Raw genomic sequence first — 12133 nt, 5'->3', positions numbered from 1 at the left:
TAACAAACCATACATCAATGGAAAGCTTATTTATTCAGCTTTCAGATGATGTATAAATCTCAATTTCGAAAAATTGACCCTTATGACTGGGTTTGTAGTCCACGGTCACATATTGTGTACAGGCATAACTATCCTTGTTTCTTTATTCAGAGCTTTTTCATTTAGATTAGGATTTATGCATGTAGATTATTTATGTAGATTGTATAAATACAATGCGCTGTGCTAAATAAGCTTTATCTTAATTTTAAAACAAATTAAAATGATCTATATCATCTATCTATCTATCTATCTATCTATCTATCTATCTATCTATCTAACTGTCTGTCTGTCTGTCTGCCTGTCTGTCTGTCTGTGTCAGCATGTGGATGGACGTCTGTCCTACACATCTAAATTGAAACAGTATTACTGTATAAAATATAATATGGACAATAATCATTTCAAAACAATTGCCATCAGTCTTATTGGGAATGAGTTGTTCTTTTCGTCATTTGTGTCATGGGGACATGAAAAGAAGGAAAAAAAGCACACTGTTCCTTGGATCTATTTTCCTCCAGCACTAGAGAGGAGAGGAAGTAGCATACTTGTGCCAGAAGGGAGTCTTTGGAAAATACATCATGAAAATAGAACAATAAGAGCTGCATGGCACATTAATCTTTACAGACTATTACGGAAAAGTGTGTATTTTATGTTTCAATTAACTGCAGGGGCTTGTCTGGTACAAGAATGCTGTGTGCAGGGATTCTGATTGAAATGTTGCAATTATGGAGTTTTATTGTTGGTTATAAATGTTTTAAGTGCTTCACTAGAATTCAACATCATGAGAATTAGAATATTTCTTGTAACTGTGGATTGTAACTATTAAATACATTGGAGAACTGTGGCTTTACTTTCAAACATTGCTCATTATTTGTTTCTGTCCCATATTAGTGACCTTGCCTGTTGACAGTTTAATCTAGCAGCTTCATCCTGCTGTGACATAAATGAGAGACGAATGGGTCACTGTCTCAGGGGGAGACTTGTAATCTGTAATTTATAGAACATGATAGAGAGAAGAAAAAACATTAATGGGTTTAACACCAAGTTCATATATGATACAAAAATCATTCGCAAATATAGAAATAAAGCAATTTTGCATTCTCTATTAAAAAGGTTTTGAATATATTATCAGTTTTAGCGGGTATGTCTTTCCAAATCACCAGTTTTCCCCCATACCGCAGAATTAGGTTCCAATTGCAGATACCCATGGTTTATTTTGGTATGTTTTTGTAAATAAATTGTATTCATTCCACTGTACAAACTAAGCCTAAGCAAATAATTGGGAGACAAAACTCTAAAAGTTAGAGGTATGAATGCATAATGACCTTTCAATGCTAACAATGAATTATGGCTTGACCGTGTTTAAAATTTACATTCAAAATGATTGTCACACTCATCTTTTTCAGAAAATTCCAACACACATTAATATTCCTACATAGAACGGGACTTAAAACAAGGCTTATTTTGTATAAAAGACTATTAGAGCACTGGAAACTGGATTTATTTCTGGATATTCAATTGCAATAGCATAGAAAATGAAAATGTGACAGTTATTTAGCGAGATCAATAAACCCAATGAGGTCTCCATAAGAGCCCATTATTCAAATAATGTTATTTTGCTTGAAAAAACACATGGATCACTCATTAACTCATGTTAGTTTCAGGGAGTAGCGTAGTAGTGTACAAAAAGGTTTTTATATACAATGGTGAGTGGATATGAAAATATAAGGACTATTTTATATATACAAGCATATGAACGTGTGCAAAAATAGGTGGTGACACTTTACAATAAGGTTCCATAAGTTAATGTTAGTTAATGTATTAACATGAACAAACAATGAACAATACATTTATTACAGTAGTTATTAAACTTTGTTAATGTTAGTTCATGAAAATCATGTTAATTCACTGTGCATTAACTAATGTTAACAAGCACAACTTTTGATTTTAATAATGCATTAGTAAATGTTGAAATTAACATTACCTAAGATTAATAAATGCTGTAGAAGTATTGTTCATGCTTAGTTCATGTTAACTAAAGTAGTTAACTAATGCTAACTAATGAACCTTATTGTAAAGTGTTACCAAATAGGTTATGCGGACATTCCTTCGCAGGGTAAACAAGCTATTACATGAAAAACAATGACAGTGGTAACCATCCTCTGTGATCATTTGATGCAATCACTCATAAATAAACCCCCAGTGTCTCAGAGCACAGTTTTTCAGAAACCATTTCATCCTCAGTTAGAGAACGTGGGTCTGCGAGATATTCTAATCACATTATATGTGTTGAGCCCTGGAGCGTCGAATCCAGGAGACACGCCTTTCTTGTCAAAGACATAAAAGTTAAACAGCTGCCCGTCTTGGGCTTCGAGGGACACCGACGCGGTGTTGACATGCAGCACACAAGGATATTCTTTCTCGAACATGACTCTAAAGACTCGGTCCACTAGGTAATTCAATTTAATGGTCCGATACCGCTCAGGGATGAGATCCTCTATTTGAGGTCCAAACTGCTGCATGATCAAGACACCATCTGGCCCTGCTTTAATCTCGTAAAACGTAATGTTGCTGTAAGTGTAAAAGCCCACATAGGGTGCAGGATTGGGTGGAGGAATAAGAAGCCGCTTGGCTTCCCTGAAGGCCCTCTCCATGGCAGGAATGATAAATGAGTAGGCCTTTGAAACCATATCCTGGTTCTGTGGCCGTGTGCCTGCCATTAGCACCACCAATCCAAGCTTAAGGCGAGGCACCAGAGAGAACATAGCGGAGTAGCCATCTAGATCGCCATCCTTGCGTAGCACCTCATATCCCATCTGTTCATTCACTTCCCACGGCGTTCCGGTGCGGTTGGCGAAGTAGTCTTTTTCACAGCGGAACAAAGGCGTTAGCATCATTTTTAAAGTGTCGGGCTCCAATAGCTTGCGGTGATAGGCTCCCAGTAACATCATTGATAATTTAGCCATGTCAGCAGCTGTTGAATACATCTGGCCCGAGGGGCAGTACCAACCCAAGTCATAAAGAGGTGCCGTTAGGCCACTGGCGTATACACCTACAGCCATTTGACTTTGAATACCAGGGTTGATGTCAAACCCTGTGTCCTCCATTCCCAACCTGCCCAGAATGTTATCCGTAATCCATCGCTGGTAATTGATACCGTCAACTCTCTCAGAGAGGACATGGGCGAGCAAAGAGAATGCCAAATTGCTGTAGTGACATCTAACAGAGAAAATCGAAGAGAACAGTATGTTATGTCTTCTATAAGCCTCCAAGGAGTATTATTAGGAGACAACAGAAAAGTTATTATCATTATCGTCATGGTCCATAACCTTTCCACAAAGAAACAGCAATTCAGATGACACAAAATGAGTTTGTTTAAAGTAGCTGAAAGGAACAAATCTGGTTACATAAATCAGCTAAATTAATGCGGCGGAAACTTACTTGGTCCCTGGATCAGCAACGAGCACATCATCCTGTAGAAGGTTGATTGCAGACTTGGTCTTCCCTTTCCACAGCAAGGTAGTTCCACGGAGTCTTCGGGGTAGACCTGCAAAAAATACAATATTGTGACTAATGCATATTTGTGACTCTTTAAAAAGCAATTTGCTTCAATCATATGAGCATTTGCCGCTTAGGGAAATTCATGTTCTTTTAAAGGGGTCAAAACATGAACAAAAACTTTCAGAACACAAAACGTTCTCCAAAGTAAGAGCATGTATTTAAACTAAGCAGCAAAAATAGTTTGTCCTGTACATTCACAACAATAATTTTATTGAATACTAATTCATAAACCAGAATAAATCATTTAAATTTCTACATTTGAAACTTGGCCTTCCCAAGTTACAGTGAGGAAATACAGATGAAGTAGGATAAATGTAACTTGAAGGATTTTGGACAGTTGCAACCTATATTGGAATTAAAAAAGCAGCGACTTGTGAGCATTTACACTGAAGTTTTGAAGGCACAGTATGAAAAACTCTTCTTAGTTCTAAAGCCCAAAATATACTTTGTACGCTAATGTATGCATTCAGTGTGTGTTTGAACTAAATCTCATCATCAGCAAAGTAAGGTCAGAACACTGTCCTTTTCCATTGTTTTACAGTTGAAAAAAAATTGATGAGATGGAACAACAACAAACTACTAAAGACAGTAACAGCAATAGACTTTAACGCTGATGAGAGCTTTCTACATTAAAGACTGTTTAATTTCTGCACTGAAAGGATTTAAATTCATATCTGCATTTCATTTTAACTTGCATACAGGCATAGCAGCTGTGATCAGTAATTACACACATCAAGTAAGTGAAGGCGTCACCAGTCACTACAGCTACATTACTTTCATTACTGTGAAAATGCAATAGAATAATTTCTTGTTTTTAATTCTGAGCTCTTGAGCTTTCCCACTAAATTGTCCGTGTTCACCACCAGTAATTAAGGTCAAACAGCAGGCCCACCGCTGAGCTCAGAGAAACATTCATTTTGACCTGCTGCTATGGCTATTACATGCTGTGAATAAACAATGTTGTTATTCCAACGCTCTGTGATTGCGCAATCATGGAATTGCTTCTTGACACAAGACTGGAAGCTGGAAACTTACCAGAAAGCTGGCTGGCCATTCTTCTTAATGTTACAGAGAACGATCGGATTTGAACCTCACCGCTGTCAAGGAAGATCAGACCATCAGTGACGTATTTCAGCTCAGAGTCTCTGCTTTTGCCCAGGGGGTTTTTAATGGTGAAGTTGTCCACATACTTCTCCAGGGGGTCATCCAGAGAGGCCACCTTGCCATCTTCCCACAGTCGATACAGCATCAGGGTGGGAAAGATCTTGGAAACACTGGCAATCCTACAGATGGGGCAACCGTGCACCAGATTCAGACATTGTCTATATTCAATGAGCTCAAAATAAGATTTTTATTATTTATGAAAATTATCATAAGCTATGAGAACATAACAACAGCTTTTGCATTGGTGCTATAAGTTCAGCAATGAAATTGAATTATTAATCATGAAAATGCAATAGAATTGCTAGACATTAAGTGAAGTATAATGCTACTTTGAGCATCGAAGGATGTCATCACAAAATCCTTAACAGTATAGGTAAATGGAACGGTAAACCTATTCTGACTCATTGGTGTGTTTTTTTTTCTTCAATAAAACATTTTTTATTTTATTTTATTTATTTCAATAAAAATGTCGTATTAGGCTTCACATGTTCATGAAAAGGCTTTTAACAATTCCTGACTTGTTAAGTCTTTTGCATTGTGCAGCGTTGATTGGCCGGCCAACCCCGTGTGTGTCAGAACTTAACACTGAAACTGGCGTTGAGTAGTTTATGAGCTCATACTCAGTCTTTTGAACTATGAAAATTACATCTCTTAACAGTGTGCCCTCATAAATCCTATATACTCCTCAGCCATGTGAGCATAACACAGGTCAAAACACCTCGCAACTCAAAGATGGATTATGTTTGTGAATACCCTTGACTCTGAAAATGCCATAAAACCATTCCATAATCCATTACTATAGTTTCAGTCTTGAAAACAATTGCTAGGTTGTGTACAATATGATCCTTACAGCTATAACTAGAGAAAAGCAGCTCAGTGACTCAGAAAAGATTACTTCTCAGAAAGCAGAGAAAGTGGCTATACATTCTCAAGGTCTGATAAAACCACCAGCCTTATCATCTGTATTCAAAACCATACCATGCAGCTGCCAACCCTCAGGACCGTTATAAATGAGCTTTGGCCTTAAATACAGCACAATACAGTCCATAGAGAGGTTTTATAAACTAAAAGGGAAATGTGTGCGTGATGTGAAAGCAAATTATTGAATATTTGTACAAACCCTTTCCCTTTAATATAAACTGTACAAATGTAATTTTGGAGGCCAAAGTTCAGATAGAAATAAGGTCTGTTATTACAATCTCTGGAGTGGATGTTCCTTTTAAATATATATAATGCTCAAAACTATGCATTGCTTCAAAATGTGCTTTAAAATAGTGCTGGTATTCATGTCCATTTGGTTCTGATTTTTAAAAGTGCACATGTGCCTAAATTAAAAAACAAAAGAACATGGCTTTCAATAGAGAAATCAAGCTTTCTTTTGTCCACTTTGAAATTGCAACAACACTAAGCTGTGGTGCTTGAAATGACAGCTCCAATCTATAAAGTAAAATGAGCAAATTAGAAGTGGATTTGGACTGATTAAATCAGGCCAAGTATATAATTGGACTCTAAATGTGGAGATGTGTGCTCCGTCAATGAAAAAGAGCAGCATAGCTCTTAAGTGATGATGCTTGAATGATTGCAGCTATATGGGCCCAAATCAAGGACCCTTGAGAAGGGGGAAAAGTGGAAAAAAAAGACACTTAATTGGCAATTATGATAATGTTTCCTCTCTGTGCCAGACTTTATTGTATGAGGGTGATGCAGAGGCAAGTTTATCATATCTCTTATTAACCAATATTAACCAATAACCAAAGTAAGTGAATATGAATGTAACTTTCAATGCAATAAGAGGTTGCTAGACGCACACTGAATTAAAACCAGACTTGAGAAGGTCTAACAAAAATATGTTTTATTATATAAACGACAAAAAACTACAACTTGATTTTTACTCAGATGGAGCGCGAAAATCTCTTCTAGTGAATGTAACTTTAAAAAAATGCACAAAATATGTGACACACACAAACACACACACACACACACACACACACACACACACACACACACACATAAATATGGAAAAAGATATAATAGATAAATGTACCTTACCTGTAAACGGTGTATTCATTTGGTGGTGCAGAGTTTGGATCACTACCATTTCTGTTGCCGAAGTTCCCTGTCCACAGTACTGTGCCATTGTAAGTAACAATAGCTGACAATGAGGGCAGACTGATGGGGTTGATGTTATTCCGCAGCAGTGCGTCAACCTAAACAAATGACAAGACATTATTATATTAATTCATTTGCCAGCAGTGATTCTGACATACATAAAATGTAGCTGAAGTGAAATGTGATTTGTGCAATGTGCTCCATGTTAAAATAAACTATCGATTTAATGCATCCTTGCTGAATAAAAAAAATCATTATATTCTTTTAAAAAATCATACTGATTCCAACAGTAGTATATATTTCCAGAACACACAAATACAACATATGTATTTACCAGACATATGTCGATTTCCTTGAAATATCACAGTGGCATTCAAAACATTGCTCTGTTAAGCATGCTGACCAGCAGAATCAGGCTCAACCAATGGCATGAGTTTAGGGCGGAACATTCTGTCGAACCGACCAATGTATGAAGGTAGAATGACGTCAAAAAGATGTGCATACGCAGGGTAAGATCATATTTATTTTGCGTTAGCATGAAGCTGCAGTTTCACAATACATGAATTACACTTACGAGTAACAGTAAAATGCTGCAAATAATTTTTTCTTGCGCTTGAAACGCGATTTACACCTTTACAAAGCTTCTCTTGCGCATGCAAATTTAATTTACGCTTACAGTCTTATGTACACTTCCACAACTCTTACCCTGCGTATGCAAATCTTTTTGACGTCATTTTACCTTCATACCAATGGCTGTCAATGTTTTTGTGATTCCGTTTGATGAAGCTCGTGGCACAGAAATTACACATTTCAACATAATAATAAAATCCTTAAATACTGAGAGCATTTTTTTTTTATTCAAAGTACTTATTCTATGAGCCAACACTCTTAATGATGCCAAATGAATTATATTTTCCAATCATGTTTTTGTCTAAATATTGTGTCAAACTACTCTGATCATTATGTGGCTCTCTCATATTCATATTTTACATTGATTATGAAAGCTGACATTTTAATTTCATTTCAGGCAACACATTTTTAAGGTGCTGTCACGAATGCCTCCAGCAGCAGTACATTATTTTTACAGCTGCTTTCAATAGCAATGAAGCTGTTTTATGCTTTTAATGGACACAGGTACAGATGAAGGAACAGCATTTATAAGCTGGTGCACTTTCAGCCAAGGCTTTTGCTCTAATCGCATCTAAAGTGCGAGGGGACATTTTGAAATAATGATCTAGATATAACTAGACTTGAGTTTTTGAATAAGGAGAAAGCAAACTAGGAGATAAAATGTTGTAATCCTACAAAAGGCAAAATCATAGCACAAAAATACTGGTTAAATATGATTTTTGGGCAGTGTAGGCTTTAGTTTTCGATCTTCATATGCTTACCTTCTCAAGCGCCTCCTTCAAAGAGGGGATGGGGTGTTCAAGAGGTGTGGGCTCTGGGAAGCGAGGGCACATTCTCACAGATTTGGATCTTTCCCCAGTATTTTCTTCTTAAGAGTGGGCACACAGTCATACAAATATATAAAAAGAGAGAAAGTGAACAGTGCAAGAGGAAAAGCTTAGAGGAATGTTTAAGGAATTTTGCATACACATTGAAATTTAGTGAAGAGAGCACATTTAGTTCCTAATTGAACAAAATTGCAACATGAGCTCAAACAATGAATGAAAAAGGCGACAGATTAATTTTGAATACACATACAAATAATAAGCCCCACTTTAATTTCCATAACAGAACAGATGTCTGCATGAATACATTTAATAATTTTTCTAGCTAAATATAGACACATTTTAATGGTTTAAAAAATATAGAAGAATGTATCATGCATGATGTAAATAAACTTGATTGACCATTTTAAGGATGTGAAAAAAATGTAAACAACAGTTGAGAATACAATTTAAGCCATCATGTGGGTAGAATAAATCCCTCTTTATAAAGGGAATAAACTTATTAGAGTTGAATTCATTAAGAATGAACTGCACAGGCACCAAATGACTAAAATAATTATGCAAATCAGGCAATGGACACAAAATTGGTGCTCAATGCAAATAGCATGCTGCAATTATCCATTTTGCAGGCCAGTTCTGAGTGTCAGGCTGTTGAGCATGAGGCACACTGGCATACCTAATGAGAACTTGCTTATTATAGATTGTGTTTGCACTTAAAAGAATGACAATGACCACTGTTATTTTAATATTATTTATATACTACTATAGTTTTGATTAATATTTTGAATAAGCTTGTATTTTTATATTTTCAGTTTATTTTATTTTATTAGTTTTATTTTATTATCAGTTAATTTTTTATTACTTTTGTTTTTTGTTTTTGTCTTTTTTATTATTAATATTTAGGATTAATTTGTTTTTATTTCAGTTTTGGCTTCAGCTTACCAATTAGTAATTTTAATGTTTCAACTTTCACATTTTAGTTTCTATTTTCCATTTAGTTTAAGACCAGTGATTTAGCACATTTACATAATGCCTGGTTAAACTTGATTGTGGTTTCGTGAATCGGCCTCAATACATTACGGCCTTTAGGTCTATAGATTAAGCAGCACAAAACTGCTTTACATACAGTATGTAGCTCCACTGCATGTTCACCTAGAAAAGAAGACAGTCTTCCATCTTTAGCATTCAAAGTCAATCCCCACTCTCAGAAACAGCAGATAATAGGATCTACTAATCGCACCTCGTGTAACCTCTCAGACATGCACATCTGACACCAAAACAGACCGATTTTTGTTATAGTTTATTCAGTAGGAGTATTTATAAAACTGCGAAAGAGGTTTGTATAATTCTATCTTCTTTAAAAGTTTATAAGTGTGACTTAAGGCTTTCATAAGGAAGGAGTCTTGTTGTCTGAGCAAGTAAAGGTTAGTTAACACATGACCTGTGGACAACTCACTCACCTAGCACTAACTTGGGCAGCTGGTACTGCCAAATGAAGCAAGAAGTCATGACGATGGACAGCAGCAAGAAAAACACCAGGCCCAGTTGGGTCCATTTCACCTTCATCTTGCTGGTTTTAGTTAACCCGTCTATGGCAAGTGCTGGTGTCGGCTATTAAAATGGATAAAAACATTAGAGGATTAACGGTAGGAAAACTTTTTGGGGGGCTATTTTAGTTCACTATATATACACACCCATTAAAATGTTTGGGGTTTGTAAGATTTTTTAAATGCTTCTCTTATTCTCACCAAGGCTGCAATTATTTGATTAAAAAAAAACTGCTTTCTATTTTAATATATTTAAAATTAAATGTATTACCCTTAAAAGACAAAGCAACATTTTTAGGAGTTATTACTTTATTCTTCAGTGTCACATGATCCTTCAGAAATCATTCTAATATACTGATTTGGTGCTCAAGAAACATTTCTTATAATTAGCCATTTTGCAAACACTTGTGCTACTTAATATTATAACATCCCAATGCAATCAATCACAATTCCACACTCCAAAACTAAAATAAATGAGAAAATGAAGCACAGTGCATCTCTGGGTCTACTCCATTCGTCATGCTGTGAGTCATTCAAAATATTATAATTAATGACTGCAAGAAAAAGCCAAACAAAAACCGATAAAGTTAGCCAAGGAGAACAAATTATGATGTAAGTAGTTGCTGACCAAAACTCTTTAAAACAACAACACATAATATAATTACACTCACCAGAAGTAAAGGTCCATCTGTAATATTATGTGTATATATGACTCTATTTCAACTAGCTGTTCTAATCCAAAGTGTGCAGTTTCTGTATGGAATTCCTCCTCTTCTGAAGTGGAAAACCCCATTCCATCACAGTCACACCCTAGGTACCACTGGGTAGACACAGATCTAACTCTTGCCATCGCCACACTGACTGTGGCATAATCCTGGCCGCCAGATTCCCTTTGACAATTCAATTTCCACCACAGCGCCTGACCTGAGATCATAATCCCAAGATTTACCCCTCTAAACCCCATCAGACCAGAGCGGTTCTTTATCTTAATCCTTGTAAATCGATTCACTTGGCTTCTGATTTTCCGCTTTTAGTGCGTTCCCTTCTCTGAACCATTAGACTTCCCACATATGGAGAATCAAACTTCAAATCTCATGAGAATTTTTGTGTGTCACAAGATGACAAGACATGGCAGACTTCATCCTGCAAGAGCATTTAATCACATAAAGTGAACGTCAACATTGGACATGCCTGAGGGGACTACAGGAAAGGTTACATAAGGGACCCAATGATATATGTACTGTTTTTTGAACAAGTTTTTGAATTTGGGTCACATGTTGTCTACATTTAACATTTGGCAAGTCTTTTGGCAGATATTCTCCAACACAAATCTTATCAGGCCATTTGCAGGTGCTAAACCTACATTACTGCACTCCACTCATCCAAGGACCCTGACATGTGACTCTTATAGCAGGTCGTGATTGGACCAACTGACCTGGAGGTACATTGGGATTAACAGGAGCAGCAGGGTTTGACAGCAGGCTGAAAGAAACCCCAACAGTGAGATTACTGGATTCTGAATATAGCACTGACATCCTCTCCAAAGTTAATAAAATAAAATAAAAATGCTTTCATCCACAGTTACAAAAATACAAAATTTATTGTATGATAAATTTTTCTTAACAATATAATATAATAAAATAGTATTAGGTATTTTTTTTTTAATAACACCTATAAAGGGGTCATATGATGCGATTTCAAATTTTCCTTTCTCTTTGGAGTGTTACAAGCTCTGGGTGCATAAAGAAGATTTGTAAAGTTGCAAAGACTAAAGTCTCAAATCCAAAGAGTTATTCTTTATAAAAGTTAAGAGTCAGCCACACCTACCTAAAATGGCTCGTTCTAACATGCCCCCACATATCTACATCACTATGTGGGAAGATTTGCATAACGCCGCCCAAATGTTCACACAAAGAAAGAAGGCGTAACTTTTATTCTCACTGTAGTATTGTTATTGCCACCGCCATGTTGTGAAGGCACTGTGTGATTCGTTGTGATAGCGAAACTACTTTGTTTGGCCTTCCAAAAGAGGACGATATCTCCTTTGTCATGCCTGGAGCTGATCCGTGCTGGTCGCTGAAGAAATACTACAACTTTGCGCTGTGGATCACTGGATCGGCTTTCACCGTGGACGAAGCGGAGTCCAGCCCGGGGTCGTCACATGTGGTTGCCGCACCTTCGTCGAATCCGCCGGGCGCGCCGTTCTCAACCCCGCCGCCTCTGCTCACTCTAGCCACGGCCTCTGCTCACTCTAGGCCGCCG

General features: G+C 36.7%; 1 protein-coding gene across 5 annotated transcripts in view; it reads right to left on the bottom strand.

The window, feature by feature from the left end:
* Positions 1 to 2142: 2142 nt before the first annotated feature.
* The window catches only part of LOC107685729 (putative beta-lactamase-like 1), a 15927-nt gene continuing 5936 nt past the window's right edge, over positions 2143 to 12133 (bottom strand). The window contains exons 3-9 of one of the 5 annotated variants that reach the window (XM_016482427.1): positions 9785 to 9935; positions 8262 to 8368; positions 6811 to 6968; positions 4788 to 4880; positions 4633 to 4694; positions 3478 to 3583; positions 2143 to 3255 (exon numbers count right to left, since the gene is read on the bottom strand). In XM_016482427.1, coding sequence (XP_016337913.1) covers positions 2277 to 3255; positions 3478 to 3583; positions 4633 to 4694; positions 4788 to 4880; positions 6811 to 6968; positions 8262 to 8368; positions 9785 to 9935 — 1656 coding nt within the window. In that variant the 3' untranslated portion in view covers positions 2143 to 2276. Of the gene's footprint in view, positions 3256 to 3477; positions 3584 to 4632; positions 4881 to 6810; positions 6969 to 8261; positions 8369 to 9784; positions 9936 to 10542; positions 10764 to 12133 lie in introns of those variants that run through there. The other 4 variants (XM_016482428.1, XM_016482425.1, XM_016482426.1 and 1 more) reach the window with 4 other exon arrangements.

This window comes from Sinocyclocheilus anshuiensis, unplaced genomic scaffold, assembly GCF_001515605.1.
Source record: "Sinocyclocheilus anshuiensis isolate Anshui unplaced genomic scaffold, SAMN03320099.WGS_v1.1 scaffold257, whole genome shotgun sequence".
Lineage (NCBI taxonomy): Eukaryota > Metazoa > Chordata > Actinopteri > Cypriniformes > Cyprinidae > Sinocyclocheilus > Sinocyclocheilus anshuiensis.
The sequence above is the reverse complement of the archived record's forward strand: the minus strand, read 5'-3'. Positions and strand labels throughout refer to the sequence as shown.